The 27,826-nt window shown below is 39.9% G+C and overlaps 2 protein-coding genes across 2 annotated transcripts in view; both read left to right on the top strand.

The window, feature by feature from the left end:
* The first annotated feature begins 160 nt into the window (after window positions 1-160).
* abhd17b (abhydrolase domain containing 17B, depalmitoylase) lies at window positions 161-17,000 on the top strand. The gene is made up of 4 exons (XM_032578849.1): window positions 161-762; window positions 2,926-3,393; window positions 14,067-14,246; window positions 14,651-17,000. The coding sequence occupies exons 2-4, from the start codon at window positions 2,927-2,929 to the stop codon at window positions 14,868-14,870; spliced, it is 867 nt and encodes a 288-aa protein (XP_032434740.1). The 5' UTR covers window positions 161-762; window position 2,926; the 3' UTR covers window positions 14,871-17,000.
* Window positions 17,001-18,627: 1,627 nt separating this feature from the next.
* Window positions 18,628-27,826, top strand: part of cemip2 (cell migration inducing hyaluronidase 2) — a 31,003-nt gene continuing 21,804 nt past the window's right edge. The window contains exons 1-4 of the mRNA XM_032578687.1: window positions 18,628-18,950; window positions 24,201-24,553; window positions 24,646-24,786; window positions 24,872-25,439. Coding sequence (XP_032434578.1) covers window positions 24,220-24,553; window positions 24,646-24,786; window positions 24,872-25,439 — 1,043 coding nt within the window. The 5' untranslated portion in view covers window positions 18,628-18,950; window positions 24,201-24,219. The remainder of the gene's footprint in view (window positions 18,951-24,200; window positions 24,554-24,645; window positions 24,787-24,871; window positions 25,440-27,826) is intronic.

Here is a 27,826-nt window from a genome sequence, read left to right as displayed (position 1 = left end):
TTGTTATGTGCGTGTTTCACTCACATTATGTGTAACAATCTTTTGACGGTGCCACTCACAATATGGCGGCGGTGTGAACGCCAGCGTTCGTCTACCTCCTCTCCGTCTATGTTGCCACTCTGCGGCGTCGTGTAGGACCTGCCCAACATTTCCTCAAACAGTCCACAAATGGTGGCCTGGCTTCAGCAAACTCCTCGCCATTGGTCCTCGCAGCTGTCGCCCCGACGCCTCGCCCTCCTCACAAGCGAAGTGATAACCAGAACGAAAGCAGAGATGTTTCGGAGCCAAGTGTTACAGCTGTGAACTGTATCGTTTCTGATTTGTTTTCCGGATTTTCAGACCCTTTGTGTTTTGTTTTTTTTTTCCTTTTTTTTTTTACCAATGCCCTCGTTGAGGTTTGTCTACTTGGACAGCATGAATGAAGCAGCCTTGTTATAATTCTAGACCATATGCTGAGAGAAAAGCGAGGTGGAAGAAAGAAAGAAAGAAACAACAGGAGAAAAAAAGAAAAGGGCTGTTTGGACCCGGAGGACGAAGCGGCTTGCTTCCGGACTTGTGGGGGATATCTACACTCAACGTGACATTGATAACTGATAGGAGATAAAACCGAGGATAATCTGCGGCCGGGGATAGCCCCGACAATCTGCTGGCGTCGAAAAGAAGATAAATTAGTTTCCGTGGTGTGAATAAAACACTACACAGTGGCGACGCAGTCTCCTGGAAGAAAAAAGAAAGAAAAACAAAGAAAACCCCACGGTTCAGGTAACGTTGGCATAATCTCTTCGTTTTAAAGAAAAAAAAAAAAACACTCCTACTGTGGTTTAGCAAACAATATATTCCTACAAATCGGACCAGATGCAACCCGGATGGCGAAGGACTGTGGGAAGCGGACAGGCTTTTCCTGAGTTTGGGCTCCCTTGGGGAAGCCACTTAAGCAAGATGCTGAAGAACCATCGTGCAGTTTTAATAGGGGACATTTATAATCACAAGTGGCTTCAAAGAGTCTAAATCATCTCTTGTGCTGCCAGTTGTTTATAGGAACAGTTTCAGCAGACTAGCTATTAAGAAGAGTTGAAAGCACATGGGTGCAATTAAAACTGAATTAGCTTCAACATCAAATGTGCTTTTCAAAAAAGCAACGTTAACATTTAAACATCAAAGCAGACACGTGAAGGAATGAAAGAATCATAAATTCGGATTAAACCACCACATACATACTAATGTCTACATCTGGGCAGAAAATCTGAGCATTTCCTGTTCTTTTTTTTGTTTTTTTGTTAATGGTTTAGCTAAATGGATAACATCGCTGCCAGGCATTTTTAGAGTGCATTCATTTATTTTTTTTTATCAAAGTAAAAGTCACATGTCCTTCATTCTTTTCAGCAGGGCCACCAAAGCCTGTAAAATAAGCAGAAAGATCCATGGGGAACATGCCAGTAGATCATGGGCGTCAAACTCCAGTCCTCAAGGGCCGGTGTCCTGCAACATTTAGATGTGCCTCTGCTGCACCACACCTGAATAGAATAATTAGGTCATTAGCAAGGCTCTGGAGAACTGATCTACACAAGGAGGGGGTAATTAAGCCATTTCATTCCAGTGTTTTGAACCTGTGGCACATCTAAAAACTGCAGGACACCGGCCCTGGAGGACTGGAGTTTGACACCTTTGCAGTAGATCCTCCTTACTGAAAATAAACTGTATCACACTGATTTCTTTATTATTATTTTTGTTATTATTTTTTGTGTTTGGTTGAAATTGTTTGGGTTTTTTTCAACTCAGCGCTACTTCTTAACTTTATCTCACATTTTACTTTATTCCAACAAAGAATCTGCTGCAGTAGCAGCAAAAACTCAAATAGACCTACCTGTGGTCATGATGTTACCAAAAGTTAACAGTGCAAAATATCAGGGAAACATGTAATTGCAACGCTATTGCTAAATATATAAAATGTCCTTATTGATATCGATAATCCAGTCAAGATTTCCCCCAGAAAACCTGCTAAACCCGGTGGTTGGGCGCTAGGGCAGTCATTCATCCAGCGGCCCGTTGTGTTTTTTTTTCTTTTTAGTTGAAAAATGTTTAAAGTTGACAGGAGATTTGTAAATATCACTTTATAGTTATGTGTTATTAATAGACTGGAAGATTAATACCTGAGCACCAACTATAAAATCTTAAAAATACAAACAATTTAAAAAGACTTGGATAAATAAGCAATGTTTAGCCTGAAGGGGGCACAAGTAAAGCCTGGTGGTCTGCCAGGTTTATAATTCACTGGGGGAAACCCTGCCAGTTTTTCTGGACCTTTTTTTTTTTTTTTTACATCATTGTGATTTCCTTATAACTTGTTTGTACTGGTGTCCTTTTAGCCACTAAAAAATATACATCACGTGGGAAGAGCACGGGTAGTTAAAGACAACAAATGGTGAATATGTGTTATTAGGATGCAGAATCTGAAAGCGTAGCAATGTGATATTTTCAAAGATATTGCATCCACACTGTTATTTGTGGTTGGGACCTTGCAGACACTGATAATGCAATGATGATTGTGTCCCGAAAAGTTCATTGGCATATAATGACCGGCGCAGCATTTGCTATTTCAACAATTCAGATTTGTCAACGTTCATCTATTTCAGGACAAGGACTACAAAATCTATTGCATATTACTATTATTGCATGATTGAACTTTTGCATGTGAAGGGTAAGTACTTCTACTTACATTCAGCTTGAAACACCATTCAAACCTTAAATGAAACAAGACTTGGAGCTATTACCAAATGCTGCAGGCTTTTAATATCTTTAATTGTAATTTTGTTTAAATGTGACTTTCCTTGCTTTTCTGCATGTATGTGTTCCTGAACTATGCAGTGAATGTAAACAGTTGAATCTGTTGTAGTCATTGTTACTCTCGCTGTCCCATTTTTGAAGGATGAACCATCTAACCTTCAGTGAGCTATGTTGCCTGTTCTGCTGTCCGCCGTGCCCCAGCAAGATCGCCTCCAAGCTGGCCTTCCTCCCTCCAGAGCCCACCTACAGCCTCATGTGCGACGAAAGCGGCAGCAGATGGACGCTGCACCTCTCGGAGCGGGCCGACTGGCAGTACTCCGCACGAGAAAAGGACGCCATCGAGTGTTTTATGACGCGCACCTCCAGAGGGAACCGCATTGCCTGCATGTTTGTGCGCTGCTCACCCAACGCCCGCTACACTCTGTTGTTCTCCCACGGGAATGCGGTGGACCTGGGCCAAATGAGCAGTTTCTACATTGGTCTGGGCTCAAGGATCAACTGTAACGTCTTCTCCTACGACTACTCGGGTTACGGAGCCAGCTCTGGGAAACCTTCGGAGAAGAACCTGTATGCAGATGTGGATGCTGCATGGCATGCACTGCGGTCACGGTAAGGATGAGAATGAATGAAAGAGGGGGAAGAAATCCTAAAAGAGATATTTTTTTTTTTTAAGATATTAACATGCTGTTAATTTGTCGCTAAAGCAGAATACCCACAATCTATCTCCAGTTTTATAAATAGATGTACATATTAAGTGGTAACTTTTATCTTGCATAAATATGCATTGCAACTAAATTAACACTGAGTAGAAAGGGAAGTGGCAGATGCAGCTGAAACCAGATATTTGCCAACAGCGTAGAGACAAAGACTTTAACTTTTTTTCTAAATTCAACAACAATGAGGAACAGACTTCAAAGTCAGAGGTGTGCATGCATTATGTCCATATTTGATTAGATTTATCCTGTCTGACTTTTAATCAGACATTTTGTGTCTCTCAATATTTTTCTGCAATTCTGGCCCGATCATACTTAGATCAGTTTGTACCTAATTTGACAGTAAGATCTTTTTTTTTTTTTTGTTCAATTGGAAGGTCCATTTTTGCATTAGCTGAAACTTTCTGGTTGATGTCTACGGATATTGCTTCAGTATTTCCACATACGGTTCCGTCCTCATGATGCCGTTGCTTTTTTCTTTTTTTTTTTTAATTCACCAGTCTCTTGCAAAACAAAACCAACAAATAAATATCACAATGTTGGAATGGAATGATGCTTTGAAGCACCACTCCTTTTGTTCTTCTAAATGCAATCATGGTCATCAGGGCAAAAACACTTTGATATTAGGCTCATCAGACTACAGCACATGCTCCCCAAAGGCCTTAATTCATAAGTGCATTTGCCATCTTAAAATCTGAATTTTTTGTCGTCTTTGAGGAAATGGCTTCTTCCTTTCTGGGTGACCTTTCAGCCCATGTTAGTACAGAACTCGTTTCACTGTGAACAATGACCATTTTACCAGCTTTAGCACCCAAACACATTCATCTCTGCAACACAGAACCCATCTCCTTCCTGAACAGAATGATGGCTGTGCTTTTCCATGGCCTTTATGACTATATTTGTCTGAACACATAAACAAGGGACTTTCAGGCTTCTGGAAATTTTACATAAGAATGTATCAGACACTTGTACTGTTCCACAATTCTCTTCCTGATATTGTTGCTTATTATTATTTTATATATCTACATATATAATTGGCATGGTGCCACAAAATGAAGCAGTATATTTGAGCCTTATGAAAGCCTTTTGTCACTGACTAAGCTTTCAAGTATACATGCTTTATAAACAAATATATTAATTGGAGATGTTTGTCAATGTTGCCATTGACAGGTTTGCATTGGAAGGATGCAAATGCAAGGACATTTTGGATGGAGCTAAAAGGAAGTGATTAGGGGGGAAAAAAAAGGCTAACATGACACAAGCTATGTAGGAAGTTGTGGGAGACGTCTTCCTTGTGAAAAATATGTATTTAAAAAACAAACAGACGAGGAGCAGGATGTGTGCCGAAGGAGCTGAGTGGAGGAAGGATTACACAAATCATGCTGACGAATCCTGTTGTGGAAACTACAACAAACGGTTTGGTAGTGATGGCAAGATGTTCATGTGGGCGATTAATGAGGAGTGTGGTTTCTGTGATGATGCGTTGCTCCACTGCATGTAGGTGTAAGTGGGTGTTCTGCTGAGGCTTCATCTCTGTAGGCTTTGGGTGGACTTTTGATTTTAACAGCCTATGTTATTTTACCCCAAATGATTCAAAAATGTCTTTGCTCACTGTGAGCTTCCTAGTGATGATGATGATATATAATTTATCATTTACTTCTCATCTTTTGAAAAGAACCGAGACTTTGGTTCTCACCAGACCGCTTGTTTTTTCCTGATTCATAGAAAATACAACCGTAACCCTATTTAATGGATTTTAGATGTATAGCACACTACTTTACCTCCTCCTTTAGTATTGTTGGATATTCTTGCAGTTTAGAATTTAATCTGAGAGGAATTAGCCCGTCTTGGATGGAAATGCCAGATTTTGCATGTTTCCAAAGCTTTGTGATAAATGGGAAGTCGGATGTATATTAATAGTGAGAAAGGTCACAGTCTGCTATGCAGTGCTGTGAAAGTGTTCAAAACCGTCCCACATTTTGTCACAACTACAAACTTCAGTGTTTTATTAAACGATGTGATGAGTCAACACTTTGTAAAATCGCCTTTTGCTGCAGGTACAGCTTCAAAAGTGTTTTGAATTATGTCTGTAGCAGCTTCCATTGAACATTTTGCCTAAGTTCAATCCGGAAAATTTACTTGTCTGTACTGAAGAAAAGCATCCCCACAGAATGATGCTGGCGCCACCATGTATCATAGAGAGCAGGGGTGGGCAATCCTGGTCCTCGAGGGCTGGTGTCCTGCAACTCTTAGATATCTCCCTGGTCCAACACACTTGAATCCAATAGCTGAATCACCTCCTAAGTGCAGTCAAGTTCTCCAGAGTCCTGCTAATGACCTCATTATTTGACTCAGGTGTGTTGAAGTAGAGATACATCTAAAAGTTGCAGGAGTCCGGCCCTCGAGGCCTGGAGTTGCCCACCCCTGATAGAGAGAGTCATGTGCTCAGGGTGATGTGAAGTGCTCACTTGCTGCTGCACAGTGTTTCTTGAAGACACAAAAATACGACTGACACTGCAAATGTCTCTTCAGGTTCAGTAAGCCTCAAGTGGTTTATCACCAGTGAGGACAGATCTGGCTGCATCACTCAGTTGCAGTTCCTTCTCTCAGATAAGGCTTTGCTTCACGTAAGCTGTATTCATCTGTTTGTTTAACCTGAGGTCGCTCACTTCCTTCCAACCGTGTTTGAGGATGTCTGCTTTTTGTCTTAAATCCTCTCGTCATCTCCTGCTTTTGTGCTCTGTAAGAGCAATGTGATCATGGTTTATGTTTAAGGGACTGATTAATGATGAGGGTCTCTGTATTACAGTAACACAAGTATTACGTAGACAGGTTGGCTCTGACGGCTCATTGGATCCTAGTTGATATTGGAAGTCTGCTAACTTATTGTTCTAGTAAGTAAATTAGAAGGTTTAATGATTATTTTTTGGAAGGGTAACGATATTTGTGATGATTCCTAAGATCTGTGGCAGATAAATTTTTTATTGTTACTGGCATCAAGTTATAGAGGCAAGGGCAGAGACGCATTTACTAAATTGGAAAGTAAAACTTCCACTCACCTGACAGAACAGGATGCAGAGTAGAGGATACTGGGTGAGGGAGATTGTGTGTGTGTGTTCTTGTTTTTGTAGTCCCAAAGGGACCTTGTCTGACGTAATCATCAACCTTTTAAGTACTAACAGTCCTTCTGGGGAGCCCAACCCAATCCAGGGCATTATGGTTGGTGGTTGGGGGTTGGTGGGAATTAATGTAAGAGAGGGATTATTGTTGATCATCTAACTATTGAATACCAGACTTGGTTTAGCCTGGAGGTCAGTGCAGCGATGCGAAAAGATCAACTCTACAAGTTTGCATCAAAGTGTTATTTGTTTCTCTGTAGAACTCCTGCTTACATCGACTTCCTTTTGCAAGTTAAGAATAAGAGTTGATTCACTAAAACATTATCCACAGATGTTTCTCCTGGAGTATGTAAAGATATTGGCACCATAGAGATGCAAATGTCTCAACAGTAGTGGCTGAGCCTCGAGCAAAAAAAACTGCTGGTTGTTTTTTCTGGCTCCATGCCTTTTGCCTCAGGTTTCCCAAAGCGTTTTTCTCGGAATCAGATGACTATTCTTCTGCAAATAAAAAGCTGAACATAAAGAAGCAAGCAAGTTAAACCAGAAACATGATCACATATGGGCTGAAGAAGAACCGGCTTTTCTGGTGATCAAACCCTCTGTCTCCATGAATATTGAGTCATTTGGAATCTCGAGCTTAAAGGTCGACTCCCATTTGGAGTTATGGGAGTTTTAAAGCTTTGTTGTTATGAAAGCAACTGCCGTATTTTCCGCACTATAAGGCGCACCTAAAAACCTTCAATTTTCTCAAAAGCCGACAGTGCGCCTTATAATCCGGTGCGCCTTATATATGGACCAATATTGAGCCACAACAGGTCTCGCAACTACGGTAAGCAGCCGCCGACTTCATTTTCCCCCGTAGAAGAAGACGCGCGCGGTGCACGCTGGGTTTTGTGTAAAGACCCCAAAATGGCTCCTATTAAGAGACACGCTTACGACGCAGAGTTTAAGCTCAAGGCGATCAGTGACGCGGTAGAACACGGGAATAGAGCAGCAGCGAGAGAATTTAACATGAACGAATCAATGGTGCGGAAGTGGATATATATTGTGATTGCACTAACGTTTGATTTACCGTAACAGTATCAGACTGTTTTTTACGTGTTTATTGAATCGAGGACAAGTTCCCCTCTACTATATGTTATACCTTGCTGTTGTTAAAAGATAAACTGAGTCACGAAAATACCACGTCACTTACTTTACCTCGGGGAAAATAATAAAACAGCTGTTTATTCATTTTGGGAATGAACGGAGTTTTCAGAACGCTGGTTTGTAATCTATTAATAAAGTTTGACTGACCTATCTGACTGTTTTGTTGACATTCCCTTTAGCGCAGTTCCATCTAATGGATGCATAACGTAACCCCAGCCTCTACTGTGGCGTCTATTCTATGCGCCTTATAATGCGGTGCGCCTTATATATGAAAAAAGTTTTAAAATAGGCCATTCATTGAAGGTGCGCCTTATAATGTGGTGCGCCTTATAGTGCGGAAAATGCGGTACTTGAAAGAGAAGTGAAAGTTAGGTTTGGTTCTGTGGCCTTTTTCCCCTCAGCCCACCTTTTTGCTGATTCAAAAGATGAATCAGCAAAGACACATGCTCTCAAATGTGTCTTTTCACAAATGGGCCTTGAAAATCTGTCAGATCTGAGTAAATGGGGTCCAAACTTCGGTGATCCACACAAATGAATAAACCTACTACGCAAAAATCTTAATGTGAACCGTTCAGAGATTCAGTCAAGGTTGGATAGTTAATTAATTAAAACTCGCCAGATCTGATCCTCTAAATCTGCTATGTTGCTGTTATTACTGTCATCAAGCAACACTTCTTTTAATCAAATGTTGCTTATTCCAGAGAGAAATATCTTTAAGATCAGATAAGCCCCATGGAACAGGAATATAGGCTGTTACTCAAGAAGCTACAGCTGGAGTGTTTTGTGCATGTCCCATGCCTTGTAGTCCCATGGTTGGTTTTTGCAGTGGAATGTGATGCCCTGGGCTTTTTGTGGTAAGGGTGACCTAAATGGGGTTAGATGACAGACTGCATAGCTCTACTACAAAAGAGATAATTCAGATTTTGGTGTTCAGGAGTTGCTCCTCATCTTTGTGCTGAGCTGATGCAGAACCTTTTCATCTGCATCACTCTTTCAGAGCAACCTACTTTTTTTTTTTCCTCACTAGAACCAGATTATTTTTGTGTTTTTCTCTTTGTCACACTATCTTCAGCATTTACAGTTGTAGAGAAAAGGTTATCACGTTTCCAGTCTGACATTATGTAAATTATTTATACTTGGGCTGCTCATGTTCAGACCACCTCGCATTAACACTGCATCTTTTTCTTTTCCCCATAGGATCCAACAGAGCAGGTAACCAAATGATGTCTATGTAAACCTTGTGGCCAGTGGCCTCTGTCACTCAGCAACTATCTCTCTGTTTTACTGCCTTGTCTGTATCATTATTTCTCTCTTTGGTTGTTAGCGGTTGTCTCTCTCTATATTGAAATTTATATATCCCACAATTGTGCATACTCAGTTATACATTTAGGGTTTTTCCATTGCGGTGCTTCCAGAGCTTGACCTGGGCTGGTGGTAGCTGCCACCACATCACGATAAACAGCCTGTCCAGTAAATGGATCCATCCCGCCTTTGCTGTAAACGGATGTTTGTGAGAATTTTTCAATCCCAACTAGTTGATCTCTGGCCAGTAACAGCAGCGCTGGCAGAAATGGGTAAACAGCAGAAGCCAAAGATCAATATTGTTTAAGCTCTAGGCAGCGTATTCACTCGTTTAAACCCTATAATGAGCCAGGTATCAAAATAACTGGGTAGATCAAAAGCTATGCCAACTCAGGGTTTTCAAGTGCTCACATTTTTCTTTTTCATTTATTTTTTTGTCTTCTTGAGCCCAGCGTTGGCTAATGACGAAAGCATCGCTTCTTCTAGCCCCCCCTGGCACTTGCGGCCGGGTATTGAAAACAGAACTATGCAAGCACCAGGACCTGTTTGGCAATCGAACCAGTTTGGTGGAAACACCCCTTTGTGTTACAAGCATCAAAGAACAGCTGGTGTTCTCTCAGTTTTAAAGGTCTTAAACGACCCAAAAGTTTCATAGCAATTGGAAGCCATCTGCGAATCTTTTTCATTGAATCTTTACTGCGTCAGCTTCTTTTATTTATGTTTAATAAAGAAGTTCAGTGTTTCTATACTTCACCACTCAGCCTTGATGCATTGACACATATGCATATGATTACACTTACTGGTACATGCTATGTTTCTGTTGGTTTTGTATCGTTCCTGTTGAGCAAATCAACAGTAACCAAAGCTTTCAATGCTGTGATCCAGCTCTGACATTAGTCTAGAGTCTAGACAAAAAGGTCTGAGGAGAAATTTTCACAGGAATTTTCACTGGCTGTCTGAAATGAACAATGATTTCTTCAGTATTTGTTTTTTGTTGTTGCTAATAACAGAATGGAAAGTATGAGTAGCTATTCATACCCCTTTGCACACAACCCTTCTGCTTTTGTAATGAGGTGGTATTTCTATGTACTTCCCATTTCCTAAGTTTGGTGGAAAGTAAAACTGACCTAATTTAAGTTATTTTTCTGTCTTGCTTTATTTGTGGTGTTTAACGTATAAAAAGGTTTCTAAAGTGACTTCCTCTGCAGTAGAAAAAGGATCCAAACCATCCATTTGACCATGAGTCGACAAGATTCAGGGTACTTAAATACTCGCAAAGTCTGGAAAATTTTGGAATTTAAGTTTTTAGTATTTTTCATGTCTGAAAAAAGTATGAAAAATGTGACTTGTCAGATGTTTTTCCTTCTTCCATTATTTGAAAGACAAAAATCTAAATTTCTGGAATATAAACATTACACAACTTTGGCTTATTTTTAGTTGGGATCCTTTAAGTTAAATTTACAACATCCAAAATTTTTGCCTGACTCAATGTTTCTCTTTTCAGTTATTGAGGGACGTGACGGATTAAAAAAACTCAGAAACCGGATTTGTAGTTCTTAATCAGTTTAGACTTGGACACTAAAAAAAGCATGGCCACTTATTTCCTGGAGCCTTCGTAACAAAATTAAGCCATCGCAGATCACATAAAAAAAATAAATCTAATATGTAAATTTTTGAAGTGGAAATTATTTTGGTGGGTCCAGAAGCTGAAACTACAGTGAAATGGCCCTTTACCACATTGATAACTTCATTGTTGTCTTTTTTGCTGAGTTGTGGAACATATTGGTAATAAAATTTGGAGAGGAAAATATTTTTTTAGTGAGCTGACCAGAATGTTACAAAAACCTTTTAGATTATGTCCATTCCACCAAAGCTTTTCCCGCCTGGCCGCACATCTTGCCTGTATCCCTCACGGATGTCGAGCAAAATGAAAGCAGCCTATTCAAGCATGTCAAAACTCTGTCACATGACAGAAACAACCACCTGTCACTTTGATGACGCTTTCATCAGTTTAGCAGAGCCGGGGGCGACGCTACAGACTCCTGCTGTAGTTCCACCACAGGGGATGAGGCACTCCCTTCACCTGAGCAGGAGATGTCCTCACTGTGTGAGTCAGCAGGTCGGCTTTGTCATACTGATGGGCCAAGGGGAAAAACGAGGTTGGCAAAACTTTGTTCTTACTTGCATTGCTCAACCCTCAGCTTGGTTTTAGTGTTTTTGTTTTATTTAGAAGACCATTTGGAAACTTTAGATGGCTTTCCCACTATGTTCGATTCTCTGAGTGTGTCCTTTCCAAACTCTAAATGGCTCTGTGTAACATTTTCTTCTCCCTCTGTGGAGGAGGCAGAGCACCAGTCAATCCTGCTTGTCTAATATCGAGCAGCAGCCTGGCAACAGATTTGCAATGAGCTTTCAGACCAAGCCTTTCCTCTCTACTGAGGCTTGTGAGAACAAACGAGGAAAACTGGCTTCCTGGTCAATAGGTCTATCGATCCTAATGGAAACGCCATCCATCTTTTCAGCTGTTCCAAAAACACTGTGGAGGAATTTTCAGGCCTGCATTTGCAGGGTGGCGACCTAATATTTATAGGAGTGTTTCTGACCCGAAAGAATGCAGTCATGGGTGAGATGACGCCTGTACCAATCTCTTGGGTGGAGTTCGACGTCTCACCTGACCGAACGCAACACAGTGTAATAAAATGTTATTGGCTCATCATTTTGTACTTTGAGTCTAACTTGTTCAGGTGTGCACCGGTTCACCTGATAGACACTTGGAAGTAGAAATGGCCACAAACAAGAAAAAAACCCAAAAAACTCTCGTGTTGGAAGGTTTTTGGTTCATCAAGCATTTCTATAGAGAATCGCCCTGCTGCATCACAGATGGTATTTTAATGTGTTAAAAAATGTGCTGCATATGTTCCAAGACTCTTGCAGTGTGTATTAGTCATGCAGTGCTGCTTGGGAATTAAAAGGAGTTTTGCTCTTGAGTGGAGCATGAGGTGGGCAGTCAAGAGGCAGCGTGAGCTAGAGGAGTGGGATGAGGGAGGATGGGATGCATAAAAGATTGGGTTTGTGTCTGGAGACTGACTCGATGATGGTACGGGAGGAGGGTTGTAACCAGGAAGCGTGACTGACTTCGGCCTGTGGAGATCTATTTCAGCTGAAGTGCGACAGAGTAAATTGCGGACTACACACAAGCACGTCTGTTATTATAGTCCTTGTGTGGCCCTCAATGACGGTTTGAACACAAAACAAGATAGCAGATTGCTTATAGGGGAGGCTCAATATTCGGGGTTTGTGTTACTGTCGTCAAGGGAGACACTCCGGCTTGCTCCAGGTAATGACATTGGTCGTTAAAGATGAAGATGTCAACAAAAAGCACCTAGGAACAGCCATCCCTTGTCCTCTGTCCTCTTTACACAACGACTGGCGGTTCCAGTTTTGCCACTTTATTGATATTGCATAAATGTCACATGGTTGTGACATGTTGGGAGATTTGTGTTATATTGACTTGTTTATAAATGTGAAGGTCTAGACTGCCTTGTTAGGTTATACTTAAACCCTACACTAATAAAGAGGCCTACAGTCCATCTATAAAGCCCTGATGAGGTATGAATGTTATTAATTTAGGGATTTTAATGATTTGTTTGAACTGCTTTCTTTCTACGGTGGATTGATCATTTAACAAGTGATTACCCATAAAGGTCAGTGTAATTTATATACAGTTGAATAAATATTTTATCAGCTATGAAACAACATTTAGAGTGATGTGAGCTAACCCAGCATTCACTCTGCAGTCATTCTTTCCAATGCTGTCAGTATTCTCACCACTATTTATACCCTGATGAGCACCTGACATGAACTGTAAACAGTTCATGTATTCACGCTAATGATTGTCTGCTGTCCACACTGACTCTGTGAGTTGCCACACTTTATCTTAATTGAGTGTCTGCACTTCAGTTGTGTACGGTTGCTAGTAGCAGGCAAACGTTATTGCTGCTTGTTTCTTTTTAAGGCAAAGACGATAATCCATTACAGTAGCTCAACATGTCATCTGTCCTCACTGTTCCATGTATCCAACATTATGAATTACAGTCGCGTGTCAGCAGAGGCTGTAGCGTGGAGCCTGTAAGTAGAGGTCTAGTATTTAATAACAGAGTGGAGCTGAGGTTTGTCCTGGCTGCGTTTAACTGTTTACTTTGCGTTATTCAGCCATGCAGCAATAGAGACTGTGATGCAGTGTTCCCAAAGTAGGTTCCAGCTCGTCAGCTGACTGCTTGCTACAGTGGGTCACGTTAGCCATAATCAGCTGTGGAATGTCTTCTCTCTCTCTCCATTTTCCTTTTTTTTAAAAAAAAAAAACTATATATATATTTTTTTCCACCCTCCCAATTTATCCCTTGCCCTCAAACTAGGATTAATGTCTTTCCTATTTTTATTTCTCTCTTTTTTTTTTTTGTTGTGCTTAGTCACAAGACTGCAGGGATGGTGTAGAAGCAGTGATGCATCACACAACTGTGTCTTGGTTTTAAAATAATGTCCATTCAGATTTTTCTGAAATGCAAGCTAGTTGTAATGGGTCTTGACCAGAGTGCTCATAGGACAAAAAACATAAATAAATTCTTTTTTAAAAAGCAATACATAAAAACAGAGAAGCCTTTTGGGGAAAAATGAGATAAAATCGATTAAAGCATTCATAAGGGATGAAAAACGATAAACAAAATTATCAGAAGAAAGTGGAGGCAATCAAGTGGAAAGAAATAATTAAAATGCGGTAAAAGCATGGCAGCGAAATACTGGCAGTCGCAAAAAGATTCCACAAGTGTTAGTTTGTTAATCAGCTTTTCTTTTTTTTTTTTAATAATTAACTAATGGCCTCACTGGAGGCATGCCAATGTCTGCAAATATTATCCGCTTATGTTGGTAAACTTGTACTGTACATATCCTCATTGTGTTGAACACACAGGATGGTTTATATTTAGTTGTGTTGTGTTCAAAGGTACGGCATCCGTCCCGAGAACGTGATCATCTACGGGCAGAGCATTGGCACAGTTCCCTCTGTGGACCTCGCCTCTCGCTACGAGAGTGCCGCAGTCATCCTCCACTCCCCGCTCACCTCTGGCATGAGAGTGGCTTTCCCTGACACCAAGAAGACCTACTGTTTTGACGCCTTTCCAAAGTGAGTGCAGCCCGACGACAGATGGCATGTGTGTGTAAACAAGGCCGACTGTGACATTTTTACAGTTGAAGCATGCCATCTGTCCTTTACGGATAAAAATGCCTATAAAGACAATAGAGAGAAATATTTTCTACCCACTCTTGAGCTAATCAGATGAAAATTATTTCCAACTGCTCCATCTGCTGGGTAGTTGGTGAAATGCAATGCAAATGTATTTGTATCCCTTTTCAAATTGCACAAACTTTAGGATTGCATTACATAAAATCCCAATAAAACACGCTGAAATCTGTAATACTAATGTCATCCTCTTTTTTTTCGTTTTAATGTACAGCAGATAAATCAATTTTTAATCGTTATCTTCTCTAATTTGTGTCATTTGTTTCTCTTGGGTTTTTGTCTCGAAGCATCGACAAGATTTCCAAGGTAACGTCGCCAGTCCTCCTGATCCATGGTACCGAGGACGAGGTCATCGACTTCTCCCACGGGCTGGCGCTGTACGAACGCTGCCAGCACCCAGTGGAGCCCCTCTGGGTGGAGGGCGCCGGACACAATGACATAGAGCTCTACGGACAGTACCTGGAGAGGCTCAAACAGTTTGTTGCACATGAGCTGGTCAACTTATAGAGCTGCTTGAAATAAGAGAAGCAGGAAAGAAAGCTGCAGTTTTACAGACGGCCTGAGTTATTGTTTCTGAATTATTAAACGGAGAATCAGTGTCTGTCTGTCTTGAACGGACTTAGTGGCGACTCTCTTCACTTAGTCGAGACACTTCCCCTCTCTCCCCTCATTTGGCTTTCTACAGGATTACCCTGATCCTTTTTTCCACTAGAAACCTCACCTCCATATAAATCCTTTTTTGCTTTTAGATCTGCTTATGTTGGACACTGCAGTTTGTGACTGTGATAGAAGGGTGAACAAGACATGTGCAAGGACAATATTGGAGTTAATACAGTAATTACAAAGTAATGAAGTGTCATATTTTGTTCCTGCCTTATAAGAGAAGGTTTGTGGTTCCTAATGGAGACTTGCATTCCAGGAAATGGCCTTTCTACAGACTAATTAGTCAAAATCGACTGAACTCCATATTATCCTACTCACTGCATCTGATTATTGGTTCTCCTCTGAGGACCCAGTTTGTGTTTTATTTTTTATTTTTACAGAACATGTTGGATTTGCACATATTGCCACTTAAGAGTTGAACTAGAAAAACTAACACTTCACCCATCTGTGCCAGTTTTGCCAAATGTTTTAATATACTTCAGAACCCTGTGTAAATAATGAAGAGTGCAACTTGCTGTCATCTCCGTGTCTCTGTAAAATGTAAATGGTACAGCTTGATTATAGATCCTTAAAGTAAGATGGTGATCAGCACTGAAAGGTTTGGTTAAATGCTTGAGAATAGGTTCTTTCCAGCCACTTGAAAGGTTGTAACGTTTTAGTTTGATTTGAAGCGTTGTTGATTTAAGACACCCATCATCATACTGCTGTTGATGATAGTTTTCACATCACGCCGGGCACATCTGTGGGCAAATATCTGACCTTTTGGTAATAATGATTCGCCAGTATATAGAAAGACGATTATGAATCCCAGTTTTGTGCAATTTCTGGCTCTGGGTTTTAATATATCAAATAGAAAACATTAGAACGATATGCCTACTTTATGTAACTGGGTTAGATTATTGTATCTTTTTTTCTTAATACACACAGAAACGAAACTACTGTGACAGCTGCTGTCAGTTCTAGTCGACCACTATTGCTGTTCAGGATGAATTATGATCACTGCTTGTCTTTTTATGTTTTTCAGTTTAGGAAGTGGCTAAAAATCTTACAATGGGTTATTTGGGGTAGAAGTATTATCTTCTTCCTCCAGTATATTTACACTGGACAATTTTTACTCCACGCATGGTTCTTGAGTCTCCACTGTACTGAGACAATGAGCTATTTCAAAGCGATTAGCTCTGCATCCAGGGACTCAGTCATGGCCAAAATGTTTTTGCTTTTGTGTCAATTTTATCTTTCTACATCACAACGTCTCTGAAATCACCGTTTTTCTTTTGCCCTTCTGAGAGAGCCAAAATAGAGCTCCGTCTGGCCGTCGAACCCTTAAAATGAAAATGTCAAAGTGCTGCTGTGTGCCATGAACAGCGTTTACCTTTTTTGTTCTTTTTCGTTTTGTCTTTTTTTGGCATGCAAGCATTCAATTGCAAAAGAAATTTCTTTTTCCTTCTGGTTATTTTAAGTCTTTGGACACTTGAATTATTTTTTTTTTATCGCAGTTAACAATAAGCCAATCGGTGCTACTGTAAACCTTCAGGTCTGACCGGCTGCCTGCTAAACGAGCAGAAACAACTAGCTGTTTGTCAGATTGACCAAGATCCACGCCAGGATTGGGGACCTCTTCTGTTTATGCGCTCATGTGTTAACACTTTTTTTTCCTATTGTATTTTATTTTGATCTGTAAACAATTTTTTTTGCTTATTTTTTTCCACTGTAAAATGTTCAGAACGTATATTTACAGTTTTTCTTCTTTTTTTTTTTTCCACAAAATTGTTTGACTGGATTTTGTCTTTCTTTTAAAACCCTTGATATGCCAAGGCTGTCACTCGGCAGCCTTTTATACTCACCACTCTGATGGGTGTAATCTGATTTGATTTAGTTTGTATAGGATATTTCAATGCAAAGAAACTATGTATTAACATTAATATAGTAATTCTAATATGGATAGAGCAAATAAAATCGTATGTGGAATAATGATCTCATTTGTGACTCATTTTATTATATCGGAATCAGTTTACTTTTTTTCTTGCTTAATTGTAAACGGCCACACATCAAACGCTGTTCATTTGGTATGAAGTGGGTGGTTTTCACCCAGTTCCTCTAGGAACAAAAATATCTCACAATGTACATTTGATATGGGAAAGTTTTAAAAGGTACTCTACAGTATGACTGTTTTAAGTTGTGAAGTACCTTTTGTCCCTCCTGAGGACCAGCAGGTGGCGATGTTACTCTAATCTCGCTCACTGGACACAAAGTGGGAATTCTTTAAATAGCTCCTTGGAAACCCATGTTTTCTTTCGAAGTCAAGGAAAAGGGAAATCCACATACTTAAGGTGGGAAGCAGGAAAGAAACCTCTGCACAAGATAACATTATTAAAAACTTTATTGTGTTTATATATATATATATATATATATTAAAAAAATTTTTTTTTTGCTTTGGAATAAAGTAGGTTCCTGATCCCTCTAGCTAAAAATAGTGTTTTTGTTGACATTGATTCAAGTGAAGGGCATTCACTGTTCAGCAGATCACTAACTTATAACTGCAAAGCAGAACAAATCATAGTGAATATGTATTTTTGTGGTGATTTTATGTATGAAATAACAGGTAGTGCTTTGACTGTGAAGTAGAAGGAAAATGAAAGATAGCTTAGAAATTTATTTCCAAATAGAAATAAAAGTATGCAGTTCATCTGTGTTCAGACCCCGAGGGAACACTTTGCTGGACTACCTTTCATTCAGATTAAGGTTGTTAGTATTTTGGGAGGCAGTTCTATGAGGTTTGTGCATCTAGGACTTAAAATTGTACCTGTTCATCCTTACAAAAATACTCCAGTTCAGTCAGATTGGATAGAATGCATCTGTACAGTCTCTGATTTTCTGTCCTTATGGACCCATTGACTTGCATGCAAGTATTTTTTTTGGGGGGGGGGGACAGCGGAGCACACGACAGAAGTTTAAAACTTCTGTCAGTTTTAAACTGTAGATGACAGTTTAAGACTTTCCCCCATTATTTTAAACAGTTAAAATAATGGGAAAAATATTCCCATTATTTTATTCCCATAAAATAATGTGGAATAAAATATTCCAATTATTGTGTCCAAATAATGACTTTTGTGTATTTTTATGCACACTGCTGCCTTCAGTCGACTGCCCACAAAAGACAAGCTTCAGGTTTGAACTTTAGGTAGGCCAGTTTGCATGTTGTCCACCAGCATGTAACGCATGAGGGGACTTTGTTATTTAAAACTTTCGCCACTTTGGTTCTGTGAGCTCAGCAGTGCATGCTTATCTCTGTGTGTCTGTGTGAGCTGGTCCTGTGATGGAATGGGAAACCATCCAAACATCCACACTGACCTCTCATCCAGTGTCAGCCAGGGCATGCTCCAGTCTACCCATTCATTTAGAACTGTAAGGTTAAAGCAGATATATAAAAAATACAATTGAAGGAGGAAAAAGAGACATTTGAAAATATCTGACAGGAGTAACCATGGAATTGGCGTTTAAGTACAGCACTTAAGTCCATAAACCACGTTCTTCCTATTGTGTGCAGTTTTTCCGATAGCCCTTAAACGCACCACAACTTCCTTTCTCTCCAAGCCGCGCCTGCTCTCTCTTGGTGGTGGTGGAGGCTGACCGACGGACGAAAGACAGCCTATCAGCGGAAGAAAAAAAAAAAAAACATGTGGAAAAGGAATATATATAGAGGGAAGCAAACCCAGTAAACTTCCTTGGCAGATAAGTTTTTCACTCTTCTCGTCAGAACCGGGTGTTTTGCTTCTTATATCGGTTCGCCTGAGAGCGAATGGACAGAGCGGTGAAGCAGCAGGACAGCCTCACCACCAGCGGTAGACCTCACCGTCTACACGGCAGTCTACATTGTGTCTGTGTCCGTCCGTGAACCATTGGGGGTGGAAGAGGATTCACCGGGTGAGCCTTTTAGTTCACGGTTGTTTTTGTTTATTTATTTATTTTTTCTCAGGGGATTGGTACTTCCTAATACCTTTTAAACTTCGCCAAGAGGTGACAACTAAACAGCGTGTTGCTACGTGTCCCACACTCATAGCTACTAGTAATTTTTGGAAATAAAGATTTCTTTTGCCTCATACAGCGTTTTTTTTTTTTTTTTTTTTTTTTAATGGTTCCTCTTTTGCGATGCATCAGTTAGCAAAGCTCTCGGTTTTACCCCTACATAACTCAGCTGCCTACTTTATTGCGGGAAGTGTCACGTTAGCCACAGCCAATCATATAAGTTGTGACTCCCCATTTATAGAAGTATATGCAACTAACCCCATTACTAAAACGCATCTCGTGTCAAAGAGCGGTGACAGCGCAGACCCAGTTACAGTGAGGAAACACATGGTTCTAAGTATGCCACCAGTAGACATCCAGAGAGAGACTTTTGCAGCTGAGGAATGCTTTTGTCCGTCGGTCTTTGGCTCTCAGTGACCCCCCGCCCTCCACTCACATCTGCTTGATGTTCAGTAGCGTTTAAATCAGATAAATATTAGCGGTGAGCTGTTCCGCCCAGAGCTGTGCAAACCTCTGATTAATGTATCTATGGTGAGATCACAAGAGGCAGCTGATCTGCTATATCAAATACCACTTCTAGGGTGTTTTCATGCTGATTTTCATATTATATTTTCAAACCAATTTCCTTGTCTAACGTTGTTGCTTGTCTAATGGCTTCAGCAAAAGCGAGGTGCACGTGAAAGCTGTGCATAGATTTCAAAAGTGTTTTATAATGAATGGGTGGTGTTCATTTTACCCCTCTCCAATGCTTTGAAAACTGACTATTTAATGTTTTTTTTAAAAGATGCACAGTTTTCCAAAAAGGCATCTAGGAAACGCTCCAAATGTGTGGAGGAAAGTACTTTGGTCAGAGGAGATCAAATTTGGACTTTTGCCCATCATGAAAGCCACTATGTCAAAATCAACACATCTCATCATTCCAAGAACACCATACCCATAAGGTGGTGGCAGCGTTATGCTGTGGCGATGTGTTTCAGCAGCAGGGACTGGGGAGCTGGTCTGAATCAAGGGGAAGATAAATGGTGATAAATACAGGGATATTTGTGAACAAAACCTGTTTCATTCTGTCGGTGCTTTGAAACTGGGACGAAGGTTCACCATCCAACGGGACGGTGATCCAAAGCGCACTGGGTGTTTTGTTTGCTTCACAAATGAAATGTTAAAAGTTGTAGGCATGTTCTGTTAATGAAATTATTCAACCCCTAAAATAATGCATCTTAATTCCATGCTGTGAGGTAGCCAAACACAAAAAAATGCCACACTGTAAATGCATGAAACTAGTTGACTACAAAACTAAAATGATTTGCAATGGCTTAAGTACATGGATATTAAATGAGTTGTTTGTGGGTAGTAAATGGAAGTGGAAAAGGATTAAATTAAATCAAAATGTACAAACACCAATTACCAGTAGATTGAAAAATTCAAACAAGAATATTTACTATTTGAAGCTATTTAAGTTTTGAAGACAATTGTAACTCTAGAAGTTGAACTCTGGGTCAAACACAACGCTTAAAACCTCAATATTCCAAATGTTTCACAATCTATGTAGAAATCTGCTTAAAGCCGTCCATCCATCATAGTGTGTTCACTTGTGCTGTACAACATATCAAGTCACAATGCCAATGTGAGCAAATTTCACAACTGCAAATGACTGCTTGGATGCAGTATCTGGTAGGACATTATCTTTCATCTGCCATGGCCTCATGGTTTTGTGCAGCCCTAGTTTTCACTAATGCCAGACAATCAACTCGACTTTTGTACCTCATGTGATGCCATCCTACCAAGTACATAAAAGGAAAGGTTGTATTTATTTATTTGTTTGTTTATTTTTTAACTTCCATTTTTACAAAGTCTTGTAGTGACTATCCATATTTCGTTACCCAGATGTGTTTTACAGTCCATGTAAATTAATTAGTGGGAAGAAAATACACATTATGATGGGATCCTTAGGCTTGAGAGAGTGTACATCCAAAACAAAGTGCCATCATTGTCCCTCTGTCTCTGACAGCCCCGCTGTACGTAAGATGGATGATTCTTCATATGTACAATAAATGTTTTATACATGTTGCAAGGGGAACGTTGACGTAGATAAGCCAGAGAGTGTTACGCTTAGTTTATTTTGTGGCTCGCATAAATCACAGGGCTATTGTCTTACTTGTCCTTTATTGTGAACTGCTTTGTTGAGGACTTGAAGAGGTTTGTTTGTTGCTCTTGAGCAAAACGATGACTAATTTGCTCATCAAGACAATGGCTTTTTTTTTTTTTGTTTGCGTGTGTGTGTGTGTGCTAATCGGCCAGCGTGATACAGCCTTTCTAGATTTCATTGAGGCAGTTTTCGATTGTCAGTAGAGAGAGCTTTCCTGCTCTCTTTTAGGACTCCGATATTAGACAATTTTGCAATGCCGGTTGTATTGATAAACATTGTGATTATGATGTTAGTTGCAATAAACGCCTATTTTCTACTTTCCTCTCTTTCTCAGCTGTGCTTCCATCACTCAGTGACTTTTAGCATTTTGGACAATTAAATTTTTTTCTAGTTTGAGCATGTGTACCTGTGAATGTGTAATAAGTCAAATCTCCCTCATATATTCACATCTACATTTATCTTTGACTGTCCTACTCAAGTTGTTAGATACAACCTTCTTTACAATGGATTTGTATGTATTAGCTTTGATAAGTAGCTTGTTCAACAGGAAAAAACACTCATTTTTGTCTTCTTTCAAGGATAAACTGCAACTACAGTAGTGACCGAACATAGCAGATAACATTACTTCTGATTTTCCTTCCTGAGAAACAGAAAATTGTATCTGCTGTATACTTAACACATACTAATTAGAAGCTTCTTGAAGCACAGATGACTTTGTTTATTCACAGTTAGGCTGGGCTTTATATTGCTAGTCTCGGTATAAGTGTATATAGGAAAAGAGGGAAAGTGGTTGTACTGTTTAGTGAAAGAGTACATATTCTTGTACTCCAAGTAGAGTGGAAAAGTAACATCTTACCAATATTAAACTGCTGGTTTTTTAATGTAAAAATAAAAGTAATCTAAGAGCATAGATTCCAAAAGGAACTTGACAACTTTCATCCATTTAAAAAAAAATTAAATAAAATCACTTTAACTGTGATTTTGCCAGGGCATCTTCTGTGCTCAGCCTTTTTCAGATCACACCAACGATTCTTCAATCTGATTCTGGTTTGGAGTCTGGTTAGGCTTTTCTGACTGAAACCATAACCTTTTCCTTTCAAAGCCACTCTTTTGTTGATTTGGTGTTGGGCCCATTAGTCATTGTGAAAGATGCAGTTCACCCTCAGCTTTCTAGCAGAAGTCTGAAGGTTCTGTTGCAGCATTGACAGGGCAATTACTGCTTGCGTCTTGACTAAGAACCTAGTTACATCTGTATAAAGAAGGTTCCTAAGCATGAAGTTGATATGCTTTTTGTTTAGTTTTGCTTTTTAGGCCATGCATTCCCTTTTGAAATGTCCCAAAGATGTTCAATTTGGTTTTTACCATCATAAGGTGTGCTTTTGGAGGACTTTTTATGAAATTTTGTAACGCTTGTATGTTATTCTTCATAATGGGTTTCCTTCTAGCTACCTTACTCCAAACGGACATTCCCAGAACATGAGATTCTTATCACATGTTGTACACGACCATTACTTGAATACGTTTCTTGCAGCTCAGTTACTATTACTTGCGGGCCTCTTGGTGCACTCACTGACCAGTTTTCATCTAAATCTTAGAGTAATGTCATGATTGTGCTACGTTTGCTTTATTTGATTGTAAATCTTTACTGTTTTCTATCTCATGCCTTTAAAATGTATTTGTATGTTTAAATCTTTTTAGAATTTCTGAGGGATCATGATTTTGACAAAGAAATTGTCAGGATACGCCTGGAAGAACAGCTAAAGTTTAGTCAAGATTAATGAGACTTTAAATGATAGCATATGTGTATTGATTGCTGCCTAACATGGGTTTGAATGGGATGATTATTTCTGAACACAGCTACGTCTCCTTGAGATGCACACTTATGGGACCAATATATTTTTGTTTTTTTGTTTCCTCGTTTTCCTCTTGAAAGATCTCAGATCTTTTTTCATTTGAGGTTTACAGATGACATTAAAGGTGGAGAAAGTTCAGCAAAATATTTATCTTCTTTTTTTTTCCAAACCACAAGATCTTGACATTTTAATTGGGGTATGTGTACATATTTTTTACATCCAGTGTATGCTAAGTGTTTGCTTCTGCCCATTTGACCTCTTTATGTTTGCATGTCTCATAATCTGGCAAAAACCCATTTGCACACTAATAAGGCTGTCCCGCCTCATCTCTGGGAACAAATGAGGGGCTCTCTAAAAAATATTTGCGGAAAGTTTTGGAATAGGAGTTAGACTATTCTAGAGGAATTAAATTCCTTAGGACATTATTTTAAGATGATGATGATAAAGATGTGTACCTATCCGTGGCCTCAGTTTCTTGGCGTTACGTTCTTCATTTATGCAGAACAGTCGAGCTCCAGCTGAAGCGCTCTCCCTCTTCCCCGCAGTAATTGGTGCCATCTGTTTGGCTGTGTTTTGGTGTTTGGAATGCTCTGTTATGTTGTGATCCATTAATGCTGACAAGAGCAGCCAGTGTCATCCTGCTCAAGACAAATCATCCAAGAAGAAGTTTGGCGCTGATGTGACAAATTACCTTGCATTTTAAAAATCAAGTCCAAGTATATTAACCTTTAGCCCTCAAACTCAGTGGTTAGTGGGGGATTCTCTGATTTTCCTAGCCCTTAACTGACACCCCCTAGGGTCCTTTACCTCCTACTGTTTTCCTACTCACTTCTAATGTCTGTTTTTCTTATGTCTACCTCTGCTTTGACCTTCTCTTTTTGAACTCTGTTTATTCCTCCATTTCATAGCCTGATTTTTTTTAACAACTTTTTTCTCTGACCTGTAGAGTGTAAGAATTATGAATTGTTCACACGACTAACAACACTTGTTTTTTCTAAAATAATTATTTTCAAAATATTTCAGTTCACTTAATGGTTTACACTTTTTCTATCAGTTTAAAGTTGAATGTCATAAGTAGACCTGAAATCAGGAAATATATTTTTCCTCACACTAATGCTCTCTCTTGTTCTTCTTTGTGTCCGTCCTCAGATAAGCGGACAGGAATACCATGCCGACGAGTGATTGCCCAGGCCGCATCCCCGCATTTGTGGCTCCGTCTCACAGCAACCATCAGAGGTGTCCAGGTTACATTCCCGGTCGGGTGGCTCCAGTCCGCTCACCTCCACCTGCCAAAGCTCCACCACCTCCGCCGTTGAAGCCACATGGCCTGCGACTGGAGCAACGAACTACGCCCAGCCTGTCGGTGGAAAGTCGGCGCAGGGGTCCTTCTCTGAACATATGGCAAAGGAAAAACACTCTCATCCTCTGCGGAGTCTCGCTGGGGGCTTTCCTTTTTACCCTTATACTTGTCCTCAGTTCCAAAAGTGGAAGTGTATTAGATGGTTAGTATTACAGGTTTTCTTTTTCGGGTTTTCTCAAAATATGTCAAATTCATACTGTTTTGGTTTCTAATTGTGACTGGTTGTACTCACAGAGAACTGTCCAGACCACCACTTGTCCCTGAGCAACTGGAATCCAGGTCATCAACCAAACAAGGATATTCTTATCCGTAGAGGGGATTTGTATAGACTGGAATCTTCTGCCACCTTCCGTTCACTTACCATCCAATCAGGAGGTGAGATTGTGATATTTGCATAATGTTTTGCTTTCTTCAGCAAGCAATTTTATTTATAAGACGCATTTCATTTGATTTCTCACAGGTCGTGTAGTGTTTGCTGACAATACGGATGGAACCAGAAACATAACTTTGAGAACACATCACATCCTCATAGAAGATGGTGGGGCCCTTCATATCGGTTCACCCAAATGTCGCTACCGGTCTCATGCCACAATCGTCCTCTTGGGTCGCTCAGACAACAAAGCTGTCCCCGAAGTCCCTGTCATGGGCCGCAAGTTCATCGGTGTCATGGGCGGCGGAACTCTAGAGCTACATGGCACAGAACGTGTTTCCTGGTCTCTGCTGACCCGAAGCATCCCCTCATCCGGACTTTCCACCGGGGGCTATGCCTTCCAGAAAAACTTCAGCCGAGGGATCAACTTCCGGGTGTTCGACCAGGACACATCTGCTTTGCTTAACGCCGAGCGCTTTGACACCCACGAATCCCAGGATGACAGTCGGAAACTCACTCAGCTGCTCCGCTCCCTGCCGGCGGGTCGCATAGTCGCACTGGCTGTTGGGGACTCTGCTGTCAAGAACTTGGTGGAAGAAACCAAGAATGCCTTCAAAGAGGTGCTTGGCAGCCAATTTGCCAATGATCTTAAATACAGGTAACAACACATTACCAGCACAGTTCATATCTGATTCCTCCTGTGGGAGTCTTATTGGCTTTTAAGCTTTTTGAAATTATGTGTTGGCAAGTGTTCACAAAGACCTTTGCTTCTCCAATGAGTGTGGAGTGGAAACGTCTTTAGGAGTGTCTTGTTTACTCTCAGTCTCCTGGGCCTGATAAAGAAAGTGATTGTTTTTTTTCTTTGACAGTTAAAGTAAACGCTTCCACTTTTGAAGCCTCTCTACGTAGAGGACCAACATTTTGTTCCACGCATATCCTCAGTGGAAAAAATGATGCCCCCTTTCACTTGAATCTTTCCCAGTTACTTGTCTTCCTGTTTCCTGAGCCTTCCTGCTGTATCGCACTGCACCAGAAAAAGGAAGCGCACACAGGACAAGAGGGTTCAGGTCAGAGGTTGGAGCATTTGCACAAAATCTGGCAATTCAGGGAATTCTGTGTTCCATATGGTTATTATCTCAGAAGAACAGAAGGAGAAATGGGCATTGTCTGTAGTTCTGCCAGCAGGAGTTGATGGGTTTTAAATTAGCTTTCAGTGGCAGATATCTTGTTACTATCACTGAAGTCCAAGTATGTACAAGGTCATCGTTTCCCATAACTGTGTGATTTGCTATTGGACATGCTGAGGTTCTCAGATGCCTTCAGTGTCACATTTCACATTTAGAGGTGAGTGCCAGAGCATTGCGGTTTCTGACCATATTCCCCTTAAACCCACTCCCACTTTAGAGTAGTTTACATGAGTCACATAATTCATGTTTATTCTTAGAGGTGCTTATTTACTAGCAGTAGTTTAATTTTTCCATATAGAGCTCTGACAACGTGTATACTCTCTAACACGCTTCTTCAGTGTTTTTTTTAATTTTCTACATCTCCATTTTTAAGATTATTAGCAAAAAATATGTTCTATCAGTAAATATAAAAAGCTGTTCATGAAGTGGAAAAAAAACTACCCATACCAACCTGGCCCTATGTGAAATAAGCGATTACTCCCTAAACCTAATCACTGGTTGAATCACCCATGGTAACAATTTTTATGATAACTATTGTAATAATACTGAGTCTTTTTCATCATGGTGAAGGAATTTCAGTTTTGATGATTAGCAACCTATTTAAGATCATGTTGCAGCATCTCAATAAGATTCAGTTCCAGACTTTGGCTAAGCCACTTTAAAACCTTCATTTTTTGGTTGCTTTGTTAGTTGTAAGGAGGATGTAACACAATTCACACATTCACTACATTTCTGTGTTGTTTCTACTCGTGGATAAGTTTTGTCAGACTTTCAAGACTGATAGATCAAAGTAACTTTTTATTTTTATTTCTTTGGCTCAACGGCATCGTGAGATCTTTTAGCCTACTTCATGTTGACAGACAGGTTCTATTAAAGAAATTTCTTGATTCTACAGATATGACAGTAATCGGGCCAGGTTATGACTATGAAAATTGAACTTGGTTTTTAAAAATGTATTAATCCCAGCTCTTTCCCTTAATAAATAAATACATTTTTGGGGGTTCAGCTTAAGCTATTTTTTATATTTTAGCATTAGTTTGATCTGAAACATTTAAGTGTGACAAAAACAAAAGCACAAAACATCTGTAAGAGAAGAAAATGCTTTTTCATGCTACTGTAGTATTTTTTCTTTCTTTCTTTTTTTCCAGTACAGCTTGCTTTGGATTTAACAGTGGTAAACAGTACACCTGTATTTTTTTCAGGTTATTGTGTGAAGTTTCTTATTTTAATCTTAAACTGAGATGGTGTGTGTTTCTTTTTCTTCAGTTATATTGAACATTGTGTTTCTTTTTCTTCAGTTATATTGAACATTGTGTTTCTTTTTCTTCAGTTATATTGAACATTGTGTTTCTTTTTCTTCAGTTATATTGAACATATCAAAGGTTCAGTTTATGGGTTTGTTGAAAAACTGCAGAGATTGTTGTTAGAAGAACCAAGTGAGGTGAAGCGTTCTGTAAACCTTTAAACTCTTTAGTGCCACAGCATTTAATAGCTTGAACACCTTATGACCTCATACATTTGTGTACACATAAACGCATTCATTTTGAAAGGGCAGGGTGTACCCAAACTCTTGACTTGGACATCATGTTCATGGCGAAAGCATAACAAATAGTCGCCTTTCCCAAATCCATTAGAGTTGTCCCAGGTTGGTTTAATGTACGTCAGCTGGCCTTCCTGTCTCAATTGACCTCTGTCTTCAGTCTTTGTCTAGGAGAAGCACACTCACACATGGATAAAGATATGTTTATGTTGGTCTGTTGTTAATTCACCTCTGCACATTTTATGATCAATGGAAACAATGTAGTTGTTGGCATCAAGCTAGTGATGGGAATAAAAAACAGAGGATCCTATTTACTGC

Source organism: Xiphophorus hellerii, chromosome 12 (assembly GCF_003331165.1).
Source record: "Xiphophorus hellerii strain 12219 chromosome 12, Xiphophorus_hellerii-4.1, whole genome shotgun sequence".
Taxonomy (NCBI): domain Eukaryota; kingdom Metazoa; phylum Chordata; class Actinopteri; order Cyprinodontiformes; family Poeciliidae; genus Xiphophorus; species Xiphophorus hellerii.
This window is presented reverse-complemented; position numbering and strand designations above follow the sequence as displayed.